Source organism: Simochromis diagramma, unplaced genomic scaffold, assembly GCF_900408965.1.
Source record: "Simochromis diagramma unplaced genomic scaffold, fSimDia1.1 OVJJ01000596.1, whole genome shotgun sequence".
Lineage (NCBI taxonomy): Eukaryota > Metazoa > Chordata > Actinopteri > Cichliformes > Cichlidae > Simochromis > Simochromis diagramma.
The window spans coordinates 7,182,753-7,201,232 of record NW_024387245.1 but is presented as its reverse complement, the minus strand read 5'-3'; the positions used below and the strand labels follow the sequence as shown (position 1 = coordinate 7,201,232).

At 41.1% G+C, this 18,480-nt stretch overlaps 2 protein-coding genes across 14 annotated transcripts in view; one reads left to right on the top strand and one right to left on the bottom strand.

The window, feature by feature from the left end:
• mapk10 (mitogen-activated protein kinase 10) overlaps positions 1–9,006 on the bottom strand; it is a 37,142-nt gene extending 28,136 nt beyond the window's left edge. For 5 of the 9 annotated variants that reach the window (XM_040053434.1, XM_040053431.1, XM_040053435.1 and 2 more), the window contains exon 1: positions 8,696–9,003. Coding sequence is in view for 7 of the 9 variants with exons in the window: in XM_040053431.1 (XP_039909365.1) it covers positions 8,696–8,698 (3 nt within the window). In the remaining 2 variants the exon portion in view is untranslated. Of the gene's footprint in view, positions 1–8,695 lie in introns of all 9 variants that reach the window. The other 4 variants (XM_040053430.1, XM_040053432.1, XM_040053429.1 and 1 more) reach the window with 3 other exon arrangements.
• Positions 9,007–13,892: 4,886 nt separating this feature from the next.
• Positions 13,893–18,480, top strand: part of ptpn13 (protein tyrosine phosphatase non-receptor type 13) — a 49,239-nt gene continuing 44,651 nt past the window's right edge. For 3 of the 5 annotated variants that reach the window (XM_040000985.1, XM_040000984.1, XM_040000982.1), the window contains exon 1: positions 13,896–14,259. The gene's annotated coding sequence lies outside the window, so the exon portion shown is untranslated. Of the gene's footprint in view, positions 14,260–18,480 lie in introns of all 5 variants that reach the window. The other 2 variants (XM_040000986.1, XM_040000983.1) reach the window with 2 other exon arrangements.

The window sequence follows — 18,480 nt, the reverse complement described above, 5'->3', positions numbered from 1 at the left end:
CATAAATGTCTCTTTTAACTCTAGCTGTCCTCTAATACTGTCACAGTTCCCGCTTTAATATGTGTGCTGAATCCAAAGGGAGCAAAGCAGCTTTTAGAAAAGAGATAAGGGACTCGAAGGTGGGAGATTTTTGGTTCAGCTTATTTCACTTGAAAAAGTGTTAAAGTAAATGGGTGAATTTCACTGTTGGGTGTGGTAGGAATTTGTGCTATTAAATTAGGAGAAATTAATTAATAATCATTCATAAACGGATTTTTTAAAATCTGTTTTGAAACAAAGAAAAGGGAAGGGCAATGAGACGAGAAAGATATGCGATTGTTGAGCCCACAGTCTCCAACACGTCAAACCACTATAGTAATGTCATTCCACATGTGCGTGTTTGACTAGCATCCCGGTCACCACATTAAGTAGCATAATATTTGCTGTTACTCTAACAGGTCAACACTGAATCAGCCCTGGCGTGGGGCTAGCTGTATCTGTGCTGCTCTAATCTTTACCTGTCTGAGTACATAAGCTATTAAAGCCCTCACAGGCCAAACTGTTTGTCTTCCAGCAGTATACGCTGGTAAACATCACCTAGATGGTGGCGGGATCCTGCACACTACAGTCCTGTCAAACCTAGCAGCATATTTATATGCAGATGTTCATTTAAAAATATTGCAGCCTTAGAAAAAAACTAGTAAAACATGTTTTAATTATGCTTTCTTTGCTTTTGAAAAAAATTATAAATAAACAGTTCACTTTAATTTCTAATGCAACACGTTTCCTTAAGACTTTTAACAGCAGATGGTGAATACACTTTCATCAGAACGAATGAAAGATGAAGGAGAGACTGGGTACAGACCATAAACAATTTACCTGGGAGCCAACATTTTTTGGAGATTACAGTTTTAAAATGATGGCTGTCTGGCACGTCGTTAAAAAGAAGCAAAATTGGGTAATTATCAGGAAAAGTTATTCACGAAGAAGCAATGAAAACGACAGACCAAAACAAATCGCACCACAACAGTTTCTTCCCTCCCACGTTAGCCCACAGCTAAACACACACACACACAAAACAAACACAAAAAATCCACCAGATTTTGTGCTTTGTTTGTTTAACCCTGTGACTACATTCTGTTGATTGTCCTTATGGCCGAAATGCTGCTTGCACCAACAATTATGCTCAGCACCACTCCTTAAAATGCCCATTTATCATCCTGACTGCAATACATCTCCTCAGCATCAGCTGATTGAGAGGTTGAATAAGCAAAAAGTAAGAATAAGGATGATTTTCAGCTCATTCAAAGATTTTGAAGAGTTTTCAGACCTGCCTACATTACAATGAATTGACCTTAAATTCCAGTGAAGATTTTATAACACTACAGCAGTTACAAGCATGACTTACTCTGCTTTAAAATGCCTTTCACCTTCAGCCTTGCTCTGCAGAAGACTGTGATGTATAGGGCATGTTTAATATGGTTGCAGGGGTTTCTATCAGGAGTGTGGAAAGCGCAGCATCAGACAAAACTGTGTAGAAAACAGCTTAGAGTGAGCAGTGCAGATACCGTTTCCAACAGTACAATGTCTCATGTCAGATTCATTGCCTTTATAAGAAAGCTAACTTTGCTAATGGCAGCATAAATGCCTTGATAAATGGCCTGTATTTGTATAGCGCTTTTCTAGTCCCTAAGGACCCCAAAGCGCTTTACACAACCTGTCATCCACACACACATTCACACACTGGTGATGGCAAGCTACATTGTAGCCACAGCCACCCTGGGGCGCACTGACAGAGGGGAGGCTGCCGGACACTGGCGCAACCAGGCCCTCTGACCACCACCAGTAGGGGTGAAGTGTCTTGCCCAAGGACACAACGACCAAGACTATCCAAGCCGGGGCTCGAACCGGCAACCTTCCGATTACAAGGCGAACTCCCAACTCTTGAGCCACGATCGCCTTGCATGGTGCTAATATCTTGCTTCAGGAGCTCAGAGAACAAAGTTTTCATTTTCAGGAAGTTCACTTTCCAGCTCTGTGCTTTTTAAAACTGGATTGACTCTATGAAGGTGAGAACTGTCTCCGAAGTATTACTCTACATTGCATCACACTTAAGAAAGCAACAGCCTTATAGGATGTTGAGGAGTCTTTGCATTGTAAACTATAAACCGCAGCAGTCGGTAGGACTTTAGTAGCACTGACACATGCCTGACATTTTTGTTTTGTTTTGTTTTCCTAGTTTGAAAATGACAACTGAGCGCCTGTGTCAAAGTTATTAAATGCAGGACCAGTTGAGCCAAGTGAGCGAACTTCCATCAGTCCCAGTTCCAGACCATGTAATTGCTTTAACATATTTGAATAACTGTTATGGACATGTGGGTGATGTGCGATTTTACAGCAAACTAGTGAACGACAAAGCGCACAGACAAACAAAGTCACTTTACTGTTCCCAAAAAAGGATCATTACTAATGCAGATTTTTTTTAAAACAAAAGCAGCAACACATTGATTTAGCTCTGATTCTTTCTTTTTTCTTAAACTAAACAAGAGACATAGATAACTGAAACAATAACTTTATATTTTATGCATGTCCAAAGTCCCAAATTATTAGATGGGGAAGCAGGCTGTAGAAATGGAATCATTAACAAATAAAATAAAGAAAGAAAACAGATTAAAAATGTTTCTAAATACATTTTTAAAAAGTAAAATGAAGAGTTTTACAAGTATTGGCTCTGGTTTTTATGTAAGCGTCACCTTCAGTCATCTTTTTTTTAAATTGCTAACAGTCATCCACAAAAAAGTAGGAGACATATAAAAAGAGGAGAAATCACGCAGTGCAAACAAATTCAGGCTATTTCACATAGGCCATAAATAAACTGTCTCAGATGCAGCATTGCATTTACAGAAATGAATCTATTGTATGATTACAAAAAAAGTGACCAACTGCCATTAAGAGACAACTAGAGAAACTGAAGAACGGCACAATGAAAAAGACAGCATGGAAATCCAGAAAGGTTTTAATTATCTAAAATGGGCTAATGTAGATGATGTATGGTACATCTCAGGATTAATTGGAGTGGCTGTTTACGTGCATTTGCCTGCAGTTGTAGCTGATCCTTGTTATTTGGATCCTGGGCATTGTGTTACATCCACCCCTGTGGGTACAACTGTACCTCAGGCAACTAGTGATCACTTTAGTTAGGAGGCATGATCCTAAAATACAGCATTAGTTCCTAATTCTTGTCCAATCAACTGTAGGAGGTTTAAGATTTTCTGATGCTTCTTTTTTGCACATACCTGGCAGAAAGGTTTATATTATATAGTGTTCATTCAAATAGTCTTTTACATAGAACTATTCCAAAGAGAGTATTGGTGTATTTATCTGTGTGTGTAACACATAAAACACTAAATGTATGACAGTGATTTTCAGCTATAATATATACAAAGATTTAAATGTACATGGTGAAGGCTTTTTCTTGATAAACCAAACCAGTCACATTATCACTATAGGTGAGGCAAACTACAGTAGCTCTACAGTAAAATGCGGATCATATTTTACCACGCCAGGTTATCAAAATTGTGCATGATCAGCAGAAACACTAGAGCAACTGATTAAAAGAGAAAACTGACCACCACGCTCTGTAAGTTAGTTTTGAGTGCGGCCTGCAGTAACTTTCGTGGTAAATCCCTTCTACCCTGTATGAACACTTAGTGTATTGATCCAGGCCATTTAAAAAAAAGTATCTGCAGATGCTACAGAAAGGAGAGCTTGGATGCTCTACAGCGTATCTGGTGCTCAGTGCTCATGTTGTGAGGCTGCTAGCTGGTGCCACAGATGCACCTGCTCTGCATGGCTAAGACAGGTGAAGCTGTGACCGAATATGGTTATTATTCCATCTTTGACTCCTCCTACCGTGTCTTTCCTCTCTTTTAAGTTTAACATGCTAGTGTTTAGTTACAAACTCAACAAAGGAGTTCAGTGCAAAGCCCAGCCAGCTGAACAAGTAGACAGTTTTGCACCCATTCATTTTTAACAAGTGCTAGCAAGGCTGCACTCACCTAATCACAGATACAGTGTATGGATACAGTGAAATAGTTACTCCTTTTAATATGGTCTGAACTGGAGGTGGTCTACTGTAATACACGGTCCTGATACAGTGTTAGTTGTCTCCCAGGTCAAAGGAAAGGCAAACCTTAGTTTGAGGTAACACAAAAGTAATCTTCAAAAACAGATTTTGCTGGTGTTTTTTTTTTTTGTGGGCTGTGTGTATTAATAAAGTGGTCAACACCAATACTAAAATTATTTATCCAAACTAATAACCAGTACAAAACCTTTGCAGTAAAGCTAAGAGGCTTTGGGGTACCGTCAAGTTCTTCTGACTCTGACCTTTCAAGTGTGGTAAGTTTAAAAGCCCACAGACTATTATTAAAGGATCTGTTATGAGATATTTTTTGTGTGTCACGGGGGTCCATTTCATTACTAGCTGCAGAATTGCAGCCAAGGGGCGCCATGCCAATATCTACCAAGAGTCTCTCAGGATTGAAAGGTGTGTTTGACTATGTCTGCCATTTCTACTTTTGAAAGTATTCATAGACACAAATGATAGGCATAGCGGCCTCAGAGACAGAGAAAAAAAGTATTTTATCCAATGGTACAGTGTAATAATAAGCACCGGAGGGAACAGTGTTAAAGGTGCAGGTGTTGGAAACAGGTAATAATGATGCTCGTCTTTGTGTGGTAGCTATGTCTCACCTGCTTTCAGCAGGCATTTTATGCCTGTTTTTGGGTTGAACTCAGGCACATTGCTACAGGATGGCATTGTTGTGCTTCTATGGTTCTCCCCATTGCATCCTTTGTTCAGCACAGGCACTGTCTGTGCTGTCAGGCTGATTGACTACTAAAAAGTAATGATAAAGCACAATAAAGCCAGTCATGTGCCAGTCAAAATGTCCACAGATACCAATGTTTGCTCTCATATCCATCTTTTCTTTCTTCCCACTCCGCTCCTTTTGTTGATGTCACCCAGTTCGCACCACAACATTGCCCATATCCCCCTTGTTTCTTTATTCCTCCCTCCATCGTCCGCACTGATGAGAGCCTGCATTTTTCCCTACCCTTCCTGTCTTTTGTCCCTCCCTCGCTCCCACCATTCCCACTCCCAGGCTCCCAGCCTGCTTGCAATTGTCTCCCCTCCCCCTCCCTCGGAGCTCCATTGTGAGTGCTTGGTTCAGCAGCCTCAGCCTCTCCCGCAGTATGCAGCGAATGCCTCGTCTTTTCCTTGTGCAGCCTGAGCTAAACGCAGCACAGCCTCCCCCTTTTGGGCTCGGGGAAAACAGAGAAGTAACTGCAGGGCCCAGGCAGGAGAACAAGACTTGGACTGACCCATCTAAGGGGTGTCAGAATCCGAACGCTCGCTGACACCCATCGATTTGTTTCTTCACAGCTGAAAATCTGCTCACCTCCTCTGTCTCTGCTCTCGTACGTAGTCTTGCTCGCATCCTCTGATTTGCTTTAGGTAAACAGCAGGCACGCTGGCCGAAAAACCACGCTGACGCTGCAGTTTTCTGATAGGCTGCATAGTAACGACATGTACACCTTTGGCAAGTGCTGAGTGCAGTCATCTGATTTACAGCTTTTCTTGCAAGACCTGACACACATTCAGTAGAAGGAGAAGAAGAGCCACAGCTGGACCACACCGCGCATCCTGCAAAAATGGCATCCTGAACACTTTTAACTTTTATTTTGCCATAATGACAGAGACGTTTTCAGCACTGTCATGTGAACTGTGAACATTTCTATTGCTCTGTTTCAACTGTGGCATACTTTCTGAACTTTTATACTTGTAAACGCCTCAGTTTGAGCAAAACAACAAAAATCGACCTCCCTGTGTTGATGAATTTATGTAAAACCTCCACCCTCAGGTCCAACAAAGGTTTCCACGGTGACCTTTGTTGTCTCCTAATTATCTTCATATGCAGTGTGAGAAGATTGAGATCAAATCTAAAACAGCTCAAAGTCTTGCACGCAGCTATCTGCAAAGGCAAATAAAAGCTGCATATTTGTCAGATCAAATCCAATTACATAACTGCATTTCCCATGCTGCAGGCATATTGTCACTGTTTGTCTGTAGTTGTAAGCAATACTGCAACTCGGGGGGGGGGAGAATAAACTGGCACACAGCGAGAATTTCATTTTTTAAAACTAAAATAAATAAGAGCATGCTATGAAAGATGTCCATGGAGCACATTTGTCAGCTTTCTAAGCAGTTATATCTAGTACATTACTAATAGTTATGTGATTTTAAGTGTGACCACTTACCAAGCACTTCTTAATCTACTTCAGGCTGGCTAAATAAATCTTCTCGCCCTTACTTGCTTACATTTTTTCACAGCCAGCGTTTTCCATATTTTTTTCCTTTCTTGTTTAATTATCCATCGTGAGACAACTGTTGAATTTAATTCATCCAAGTTAATAACTGATCTGTCATTGTAATATGGATTATTAGCACCAATCCACAGCTAGGAACAATGCTCAGCTGGGGTCACTGGGTGATGGCAGACTAAATCAGCGTTCCTTAGTAACCCATCCTCATCTAATGATAAGTTTGACCTTCCATAAAAGAGAGCAATGACAGACAGGCCCTCAGATGACTGATGTGGATATTTAAGTAACTGATTATCAGGAGGAAGATGGGGTTTTTTTCAGCTTCAGACTAGCTACCTTGAACTGGACAGTAATTTCAATTATTATTTTTGGTTGTTTATTCATTCCTCTCCTCCCTGTGGTTTCATTTGTAATGACTTTGCTGTTATATAGCATTGCTAGCTGAATATATTTAAGACTAAGAGTGCTATTTGGGTAAAACGGGACATTTGAAGACATTACCACAGACTGTGTGAAACTGACTGGAGTGACCAACCAAATAATAGCTAGAAGATCACATTCCCTACTTTGCTGATTAATAAAGCCTGAAATCCCTCCATTATCTCAACTTAATGCATTGCCTTATTTTCTTACATAACAAAGGATTATTGCACTGATGCTCCAGACTCCGCAAAACAAAAACAGAATGGTGGAAAAAAATGAGTGCAGTGGTGCAGCATAATATTAGTCTACTGGTGACCATTTCTATTGATGATGCTCTGTTATATAAACAAGCTGCTTCACTGCCAGTCAATATCACATTAAATCAAACAGACTGTTTTTTTTTTAATATAAATGTATATAATGCTAGAGCTACTTTTGAAATTCACCTGAGGTGTTTTGGGGGAAAAAAGTTCCTTTTTGGCAGCTAAAGATGACAAGGAGGAGAAAGGGTAGAACCTTTAGCCTATTTATCCAATATAAAAGAGATAAAAAGCAACTCTTCAGCTGCTGCAGAGACACCCATAAAAAAAGCTTTGTTTAACTGTTAAGCCTGTTCCCTGCAGCACTTTCACAAACATGGAAGCCTGCTCCTGAATAATTCAACACCCAAGGTCACGGCACAAAAAAAAAGAAAAAAAGAAAACTCTATTTTCCTCCTGTCATGAACATGAAGAGTTTGTTGTGATCCCTTCAAACATCTATTGACTCCACTGCACAGCATAAAGCCAGCAATTAGTCCATGACTATGGGCCTGCACAAAAACAAGAAATAGTAATAGAACAGAGAGCCCTGCTCACGCCTGCATACCTGAGCAATAAGTGCAGTAGGTCAGGTGGGTTTACCATGCCTTCCCAATGATCGAGCACTCAGGACAAAGCTGATTTAGAGAAATTACCTTCCTCTGCAGCTTCATCTCATTTAATCCACTACACAGCATGCAGCCCACATTAGGGCTGAACAGCACCCCTCTCTCTCTCTCTCTCTGTCTGCAGGATTAGGATTATTTGAAGTTCAGCTTTCATGACAAACAGCCCAGAAATTACTTCAACTGTTTCTCTTCATATACACTATAAACAATCACAGCAGCAAAACCGCGACTCTTAGAAACACCCATAAATCACCACTATAGCACAGGCTGTTTGCACGAGGACACAGTTTTCCAGCATTTATGAAAGATATGAGGCAAGCCCCCCCCCCCATCATCTCTGTGAAGTACTGATGGTCTGCATAATGCACAAGGTGCGCAGTTGGCTTGTGAGGGGGAGGAGGAGGGACAAGCCCTGCATGTAGGCCTCCAATATGTATCCTGTGTAAGGCTATGAAGAGATATGAAGAGCATCACTCAGCCAACATCCAGTTTCAGCCGCCAATCAAACATACATAAAGCGCTCTAACACCGACTAATCAGACTGTATGGATGTATGGAAAGGGAGGTAGCCTGGATAACCCCCCCCCTCCCACACACACACACACACACACACACACGCACCCCTTCTCTCTCTCTCTCTCTCACCCGATTTGGATGATGTTATTGCCGATGATGTGCGTTCAAGGCAATGCAAGATGCGAGATATTTTGTCAGGCCAGGGCTCGCGTCGTTATGAAATCCCTCACAGCGCTGCTAGTGAGTTATAGAACAACACACGCGGCTGTGAATGACTCAAGATGGGGTTGATTATTTATTTATTTATTTATCAATCGCTGTCCCTTTTCCCCCCTCACTGAGGCATCACTAGTGGACTTCATTAACCTTCCCTTTCGATCAATATTCATCACTCCACCCTCCGGCCAGGCACGAGATCCAAGCATCGCGTCCACACTGAAATAAAACAAATCCGTCCGGCCTTACCATTCCGTGCCAGTTGATGACGATCCCAGTCCGGTGCCTGTCCTTTTCAAAACATCCCGACGGGAAACACTGCGGAGACCATTGCTGAAGGCTTCATGAAAAAAATCATTGATGTGACGAAGGAGTGAGAGGGAAAAGGGGGTCCGAAAAAGAAGACGAGAGAGAAAGGGGAAAAAGAAGCAGAGGTGGACCGAACCGAGGTTTGCTGATGCTGAATCACTCTCCCTCAGCTCACCACCTTGCAACCATTGTGCTGCAAGATGCTGGCTGTACCATTGTGGACCTCACCAGAGCAGAGAGAGAGAGAGAGGAGAGGGAGGGAAGAGGAGGGGCGATGGGGGGCGATGTTGCCATGGCAATCGAACAGGAGCACGTCTGACGTCAAAGCCAGGACAGAGAGGGGAGAGGGAGAGATCACATGGAAGCTGTCCCCCCGGATGGGAGGGGCGTGTTAGAGCATCTTCTCATCCCATGCTGTACCGTCCCGCTGGTGCGGTCACGCAGATCGTTGAGGATATGAGACTCTGTTATTTCTCAGGTTTCCAGGGGCGTGTCTATGCAAATAATGTTTTTGCATTTATTGTTGTTGTTGTTTTGGGTTTTTTATTTGTTTTTTGTTCTCGACTTTATTTACGTCTTACTTTGAAGATAAAAAATTATTTTGCAGATATTGTGTTGGTCTCATAGATAAAGCTACCCAGCAGAAGAGACATAATTAAAATCACGTACACATTATTACACTCTTCTACTTCTTCCTTCAGCTGTTCCCTTTCATTATGTTTGGTCGTCTGCATCCATCTCACATCAGCATCCTCCTTGGCCACATCAGCCCTTTGCATCTTTCCCCTCGCATGATTCTCCTCTGAGGCCTTTGTCTTCTCATTTTGCCTGGCAGCTCCATATTCAGCATCTTCTGTAAACCTATCGCTCCTCTTCTGCACATATCCAAACCATCTCAGCCTTGTCTTGCTAACTTTGTCTCCAGATTGCTTAATGTGAGGTGTCTCTCTGAGATACTCATTTTTAATTTTTCCAATCTTGTCTGTTTTCACTCCTTATAAAAACCTTAGCATCTTCAAATCTGCTGCCTCCAGCTTTTTGCTAGTGCCAACCTCTTCAAACCATACTTCATAACAGGTCTCCCTGCCGTCTTGTAAATTATCCCTTTCACTCTTGCTGCTACCCTTCTATCATCCTTGACACTTCACCTTCACCTCCTCCACCCTGTCCGCACTCTCTTTGTCACCTCTCTTGTGCACTGTGTTCATCACCTACTACTTTGTCTTCCGTCTTCACTGTTACACTATTCCTCTTCTCCCCAGTGCATACCTCCACCTCTCCAGTGTCATGGCCCTGGGTCATGTGACCCAGTATTCTGAGTTTCTTGGTGTTTTGTTATTCTTTTTAGTCTAGTTTCATTTCGGTTTATCTAGTTACATTCTGCCATGTTTCATGTCCAAGTTTTCTTTGTTTGGCAAGTTCAAGTCATGTCTGGATCTCCTTATGTTTCCTGTTTTATTTTGAAAGAGTTTTATGTTATGTTTAGTTTCACGTGTCCTGTCATTATGTTAATTGTTGTCAGCTGTTTTCCCCATGCGATTCTACTTCCTTTGATCATTCCTTATGTGTATTTAGTCTGTGTGTTCCTCTCAGTCAATGTCAGATCGTCTGTTAAACTCACCACAGTTTTCATAGGTTTACTCCATTGTTTCTCTGTGTTTTCTAGCTTACTCAGTGTTCATAGTTTGTCATAGTTTTTCACTGAGTGTCACAGCCTTTTTGTTAACACAGTGTTCATAGCCTCCTTAGTTTCCCTAGTTCCTTGTTTTTCTTCTGCAATCAGCCAATAAAGGCTCGCTTTGTTTTTGAAACTACGTTTTGTCTCCACCGTGTCTGCATCTGGGTCTACCTCTTTCCTCACACCGGCGCACCCCGCCGTGACATCCAGGCTCTCATCCACCTGCTCCCTACTCTCACTACAGGTCATAGTCCATGGAGACTCCTGCCTGACCTCATCTGTTAGTTTGTCCATCAGCACTGGAAACAAGACAGTGCTCAGAGCCAATCCATGATATAATATCACCCCCACCTTGAACCCATTTGTCACTCCTTGCCCTCACCACTATCCCACGGTCCTTATACATGTCCTGCATCACCCTCACAAACTTCTTCACACTTCTGACTTCCTCATACTGTACCACAGTTCCTCTCTTGGCACCCTATCCTATCCTTTCTCTAGATCCACAAAAATATGGTGGTGTCCTTCTCCATACTTCTCCATCAGTATTTGAAATAAACATCGTAGCACCCATCCTTGGCAATAGGTGGCTGCTGCCAGCCCCGACTACTCCACTCATCTGACCACTTCAAACAAACAACACACGCGGCTGTGAATGACTCAAGATGGGGTTGATTATTTATTTATTTAAATAAATAAATATTTATTTATTTATTTAAATAAATACATAAATTTATTTAAATAAATAAATATTATTACTACATAATAATATTATTATTATGTAGTACCTTGCATATAAGAGTATATGCAAGGTACTACAGATACTACCAGTACAGTGTTATTTTTTTAAAGGAATAGTTTTACACACCCAAACACATTAAACAAAGCAGTCATTTAAACTGTTTTGAGCGCTTTGTGAGCAGGTTTCCACACAGAGACTTCTGCATGGAAACCTGCATATGTAAATCAAACGGGAGAGGGACCAAAACATTGAATATTTAGCCTAAGTGAGATTTACCAGCCAAGAAGTTAAAAAAAAAGAAGATAAGGAGATAATCACATCAATGTAATAGTCTCAGCCAGACCAACCCTGGAAAAATAGTCTGCCTCTGCCACTGGTTTGCTTTCTTAAATGTTTATCTTGCATTGCTCATTTCGATAGTAGCTGATAGAATGTCTTTTCTTGTAAAAACCAAAAAGAAAAAGAAAAAATCTCTTTCTGTCATAATTTGTCACAAATCCCCCCTGAACCAAGCTGATAAATGCACCAGCTTCACGGAAACTCAGAGGCAGTGGTTGCTGTTTTGTTTTGTTCCCAGGCTTGTGAAACCACTGAATTAACTTACTGTAATCACAAACTAGAAAAATATCAGCATAATCTGCTCTGATGCCTCTTAGTGAATTTCAGTGTGTGAGAATTCATCACTGTCAAGTACCGAGGCCAGGTTCCATAAGTTAAAAGGGATTTGACACAATATTGGGGACAATAGGGGGATTTACATGCAGTGCTTCAAAACATCAGTCTGTATACATTGACTTCTGAAGTGTCTGAGACAATTTATTGCCAAGGTTTTATTTTAACTTGACACAGATAGAGGACCCAATTTCAAAGTAAGTGCAAAGGAGGGTCAGATTTTTTAATGCTTTCCAGCTGGAACCAAAGGCTAAACTTACTGGAAAACCACCACCCTAACACACACACACACACACACACACACACACACACACACACACACACACACACACACACACACACACACAGCCAACAGTTCCAGGTGCCCCACATTCAAGATTGTCATGACAGGCATATCCAGTCTTTCAGGGTTTTACTGCAAATTGCCTCGAGGGCTCAGGCCAGTGCCAATAAGGAGGTATTAAGGACAGTACAGATAGAAATAGCAGGAAGAAGAAATCTAAAATTCAGAACTCCTTACTAAGGCTTAGCAAGGACTTGCTAAGACTCTGTCCCCAGATGAGGCCTCTCTGCTCCAGGTAATGTAGAGTGATTAAAGGCTAGTCAGTCAAAGGAGACAACAGGTACACAACAGGACATTCCAACAGCTGTAACAGTTTATCATAACAGTGTAACAAAAGTGGAAAAAAACTTAAGCAGCCTCCCCAAATATTACATGTTTTTAGAAGGAAAGCTATAACTAACTAGCTAACAAATCATTGAGTATGATTCTGAGCATCCTCAGAAATGCTTCGAATTGAAAATAAAGAGGCAATCTTATCTTCTGTCACATATTCTTTGATGGGCCAATCAAAGATGCTGTTTATCTTTGCAAATATCATCATTTTATCGGATTATTGAGGGCGTCATAATAGTTAGCCATAATGGTTAGGCATATCATGTATTAATGATTCTTGTTCTGGTTTCGTTGTTCTTGTTCTCCTTTATTTATTTATTTTTACAACATATTTGTCTCTGTTACTGAGTTGTTGTGCTTGGTGATCTAGTGCTGATGTTGTAAGATCCCCACCAACAGACTGTTATACGTATAAAAGTATAACAATTCCTACAGATAAGACTAAAAATATAAGGAATGGCAAAAATATTTGTCTTATTGCATTCAGAAATAGACTAACATGCAACTTCTTTCGGTGCTTTGCTACTGGAAACTGAATTTCCCACCCAAGGGATTAATAAAGTTTCATCTAATCTAATCTAATCTAAATATGCACCTACAGAGACATGCCCACGCAAAAAATGAAATGGTTTATATGCAATGGCATCATCTGCTGAAATGATAATACTGGTTTCAATCTAAGTGGAAAATCAGTGTCAAGTAATCAAGCCTTATCACTGCAGGCAATGACTGGTGATAATAATCATGTCTTTTAGCACTAACAGGCACAGGCAGGCAGAGATAACCCTTGGCCACAATCTGGCTACTAAGGGTTGTAATGAGGAATAAATGTCACAAGATGGCGCAAAGTAAACCACAAAAATAGCTCATCAAGACAAGAGCACCTATAGGAAGGAAGTACTCAGCAGTGAATTGCTTCCTGACTGCTTAGTTGACTCATTTTGATGTTATGGGATATACAGAAATCATGGTTAATTTTGGAATTATTTTAAACAGGAAACAGGTCGGGTCCGTCGTAATTTCCCATGGTTTAAGAACTTTTTAAAAACAGTCTTTCAATTATATTAAAATACACAAATAGATTCACACACATACCATACATAACCCTATGGAAGTGGTGTATTTCGGAGCAATTTATCTTAAAGTAATAAACAAAAAAAACTTCGTTCTTATACAACAATTAAATGTATCTCAGTGGACAATATTTAATTTTATAAGAGCATTTTTTTAAGAAACGTCGGCGATCTGGATACATACTCTGCTTCCATGACTTGGTACTGTGTTACTATAGGAACGGCTAAATGACAGTCCCCTCGCGAAGAGCCAATAGACAGCCACAGTAAGGTGTCTGGTTACTTCCAGTCAGCCCACGCGCAAAGGGAGGGGCTGTTCCACTCCTCAGCAGTAATGGTAACTTGGCTTCTCTGGTGGTGAGAGCAGTACTGTTTAGTGGCCAACAAGCGCAGCTTCTGAGGAGTTTCAGAAGAACAGTTTTACTTTTTTTTTTTTTTCTTTTTTCATTCGCTGTGGCCAGCTTCAGTGGAAGTGGATTTTTATAGGTGACTGCTCCGCGGAAAGGTAAACCTGTTGCCTCTCCGCCTGCCTCGCCGACAGTTACGATCCAAGATGTTGCTTTGTGGATGGGATGGCGTCTGGTGCCGTTTGTATGCCCACTCATAACCTCGTCCGAGCACCAACATTTCCCTCACAGCTGATTTTGTAGCTCGTCTCGGCCGGTAAGCTTTTCTATGAACCGCTCAGAAAGTGATGTAAACAAACTTTATAGTGTCCTAGCTAACTTTAGCCAAACCGGGATAACCGAGGGATTGAGTAACTCGTGAGGAGCCTCAAATACCGGAGGTTTTATGTCTTTTCCACCTTTTTTTTTTTAACTAATAACAAAACTAACATCGTCAGAACTAATAGCAGGCTGCACTGTTGATATTTAACTAATACGTCTGGACCTTAAAAGTTATGCGTCATGTCTTGTTAACTTAGTCCAGAACCCATGACAAATGGGGCATCTCTAAGCTAATCACATCGTATTGTAATTTTGAGAGGGTGGAAACACCACCTCAAAAATAGCACAAGACTGGCAGACTGACTTATTTCAAGTGATTCTACCTGGAAATTTTTGGATAATTATGAGAAATGCGAATAACATTTTAGCATATACGCTCCTTCCAAACCCCAACAAAAGGTGAAGCGGTATAGTGTTATCGGGAAAGGCAGCTTGGCCCCCCTCCCCCTTAACTTCACCGCTTTTCTGTGGTAATTAACCTAAGGTCAGAGGTCAATTTGCAGACTATATAACGATCAGGTTAGGCTGTGTGCCTGACCAGGTTTAAAGTGGCTGTAATGGGGCACCGTCAAGAAAAAGAGGAAAAAATAGGAATATAGACAGTGGGTTGGGTTTGTGTGTGTGTGCTGGGAAGAGGTGGGGGGGGAGCTGGAGTGAGGTTTTTTTGCAAAACCAAGCTCTGCATGTCACTGTACTCACAGCAACCCTGTGATTAACAGAAATGGAACGGATGAGGTCGAGACCAAAATGAGAAGTGAGGGCTGTTGGTCCAGAGCTGGGCTGATATTCAACAAAATAGTCTAAGCTTTCTTTTCTGGTTCCTACCCAAGCTTTTGTTCAAAACAAAAACAACCAAAAAACAAGACAAACACCAACGCTAAGAGATGATTAACGGGACGTACTTGGAAGGTACTGGTCCCATTGCTGTAATTGTAAGCATCCCTGTTTAGACATTCATAAGTAATGTGGAAAAGCATGTCTACTGATTGTACGTCAGTCAAAAATAATGAAAACTCACCACTGGGTTTTCCCATTTTATTTAGTTGAGTCACTCCTGCTCTGCTCAGTTTCTTTCATAAGCAAGCATGAGCGGGACACAGCTGTGAATACAACAGCAGATTAATTTTCGCAGTAAGGAGCACCACATCAGCTACTTTAACAGGTAGTGAAGGTTGAGGTTTTCAAACCATAATTCTGGCTTAAAGTTGCATTTTATCACCTCAGTGGTGTGCAGCCTAGTTAGCTATGTATGAATTCTCATTGCTTGTGTCATAAGGCGTGTTCGCGAAAGATATCTTGATCAAGCCTTTCTTCAAATTCAAAACACACACACGGGTGTGTTGTTTTTTTTTGTTTGTTTTTTTTTTAAAATTTGAATCATGTGCTTGCAGGCTGCACTGTACAGTAAGATTCGGGGAATAGAGGTTCACTCAGAGTTTGGTACTGAATTTTCCTGGCACGCAAAACCTTCAGGACGATTTTCACCTCAGTCCTGGCGCAGGGTAACCCCTCTCCCCTCCCCACCACCTCTTACCAGCTTCTGTTCCAGATGTGCTTGCCAGCTGAGACCACAGGTCTGATGTTTGGAGGATATGAACACATTCCTTCTCATATCTTTATTAGTTTGTGCTTTTGGACGCAAGAGTGGAATCTGGTGCTTTTATGCCACATTGCCCCCAAAGTGCGGCTAGGCTTGTTTTCAGATGATTTTGAGCAGGGTTCGATTTTTGTTTATTGCTGAGGGATGAACTTGGAAGAGAGCAGGAGAAACTGGAATTATGTGTGCTTCTGTTATTTAGCTGCAGGTGATTGTTTTCAAATCCATTTTGTGGACTGGTAGCCGTGACAGAGGAAGGTGGGAGGAAAGGAAAAGTGCAGAGTAAAGAACATTATCACGTTTCCAGGATTATTTTCTTTAAAATCCTTGTGACTGTAGCCTAGGCTTTTAAACACGAACAGCAGCAGACTAATCTTTGTTTAGTTTCCCCCTTTTTTTCTAGCTATGGTATGGGAATTCAGAGGAATTTCTGGGAACAAACATTTCTACACTTTGGAAAACAGAGAATGGGTCGCTGAAGTGGTGAAGGCTGTCTGCTCTCGCTGATTTGGCCCGCTGCCTTCTAAGCACCCTCAATAATGAGCAGGACCATAGTCCAATGAGAGAGAGGAGCTGGCCTGCACAGTAGCCTGAGTGAGGATAAAAAACATTCCACTGTAGGTCTCTGTTAAAATAACAAGGGCCACAAAACAATCGGGCTTCACAGCACCCGCTCTCCCCATTCTCATGGGTAATGAGCAAGATGGGTAGTATCCCACTTCGCCTCCAACTTCACGCCTCCTGATGGCTAGAATGGTTAACCTGCATTCCTGCATAAGAATTTTGGCCTGCTTACTCATTAACCCTCTTCTCCAGGCTAAGATTCACTGAAAGGAAACTGTTTCACGTATTATTTTCAGAAATAAAATACAGCGCTAGAACAGGCTGGTGACCCAGTTTATAGCATATGAGTTCATAGTGCCAGACATAACAACACTGGTACACGGCTTTTCTTTTGTGTTGTCTTCTTAGGGGATGGTAATGGGTTCTGTAACACTTCTATCCCCAGAGAGTTTCATAGAACCACAAGCATGTTGGATTTTTCATATTATCCACTTAAATGGGATTTGCTCACAATTTGGTGCGATTTTTAGACCGATGGTCTTTGACATTTCTCCAGCTGACCTAAGAGATTAAGTAAAACCCTTTTTACTCTCTCTCATCCTCACACATAGTCACCCAACAACACTCCCTCAGTTGTCATGAAAGTTTTAGTCCAAGGTCTCTCAGTTTCCTGGTGACAAAAAGGTGGGAAAATGGATTTTCAGATGCTTTCTGCTACTGATGATATTATGTAATATGATATATCAGCCAGTGACACTGGTAAATGCCATGTTTTTGCCAGTCACCAGTACTGATATTTGGATATTTCCTATCATGTTCTTGTGATTTTTTTTTTTTTTTTTCTTTTTTCCCAGTTGTGAAATTTGTGAAATTGAGTGTCATTAGACCAAATGAGGCCAAAGGTGTGGTCCAAGGGAAAGAGGAAAACACAGGTGCTTGGTGCTGGCAACACTTCAGAGCAGTAATATCATGTAATGCAGTCAAATTTCAAATGAAACATTAGGTGTGGACATGGTTGCTGTTAAGCTCCTTTTTGTGTCTTTGCCACATCTGATTGGCTGCCAACTTACGAGGCAGGGACACGATCTCGGCTGGCGGTTCTGATACAGATACGTTTTGGTTGTATGCTAATACCTGGAACTGGTTGAACTGATTGGAGAAGGGAGCGAATCATTCTTTGAAATGAAAGTCAACATCACGTGACACTTAAACTTACCTTTCTACTTAGTTTCTTTGTAAAATTATAAAACAAAATCTAAAAAATAGATTTATAAGTCTACATTTGTTTTAAATTGGCATTGGTTGGTTAAAAAATAAATACTTAACAGGGCCAAGATATATAAGATAAACTTTTTGTTCACCTGTTTACGTTGTTTACCTGATTTATTTTCTTCCATTTCATTTTAGTTCATTGTGATTGGCTTAACTGTGCCTGAATTTATGATTGCCTTAAGGACCTCTCCTCTCACACAATCAGTGGTATGCTGAGTTGTCCTTTGAGCAACGAGTGCAAAATAAATTCAGAACAATATGGAACTGAACAGATCGCTACCAGTGCTCAGTGCTTCCACAGATACCTGAGCTACTTCTTTGAGTCCGTGTCAGACCGATATCTGATCCAAATATGAAAGATTTTAAGCTCATTGGAAAAATGTTTTAAGTACAGTTTTTCAACAGAAGATGAAAATTAATTTAATGTGACGTTACACAGTCTAGTACATGTTTTAAGTGGCTGCTGTTTGGTTGATCTTTTATTGCAGTTATGCTTGTTTTCCTGTTTGGATTTCATTTCTTGACTTTTTTGGTGGGACTTTTGTGTTGAGTTCTGATTAATGAAATCTTGTCTCAAAGCTGTGATCAAGCACATCTACATACATTCACTCACTTCCACTTCATTAGGTACACTTATTGGTACTGAGCTGGACACCCTTTGTCTTGAGATCCATGTTGTTTATGCCAAATTCTAACCCGAATTTCTCAGTGTTGCAATAGAGT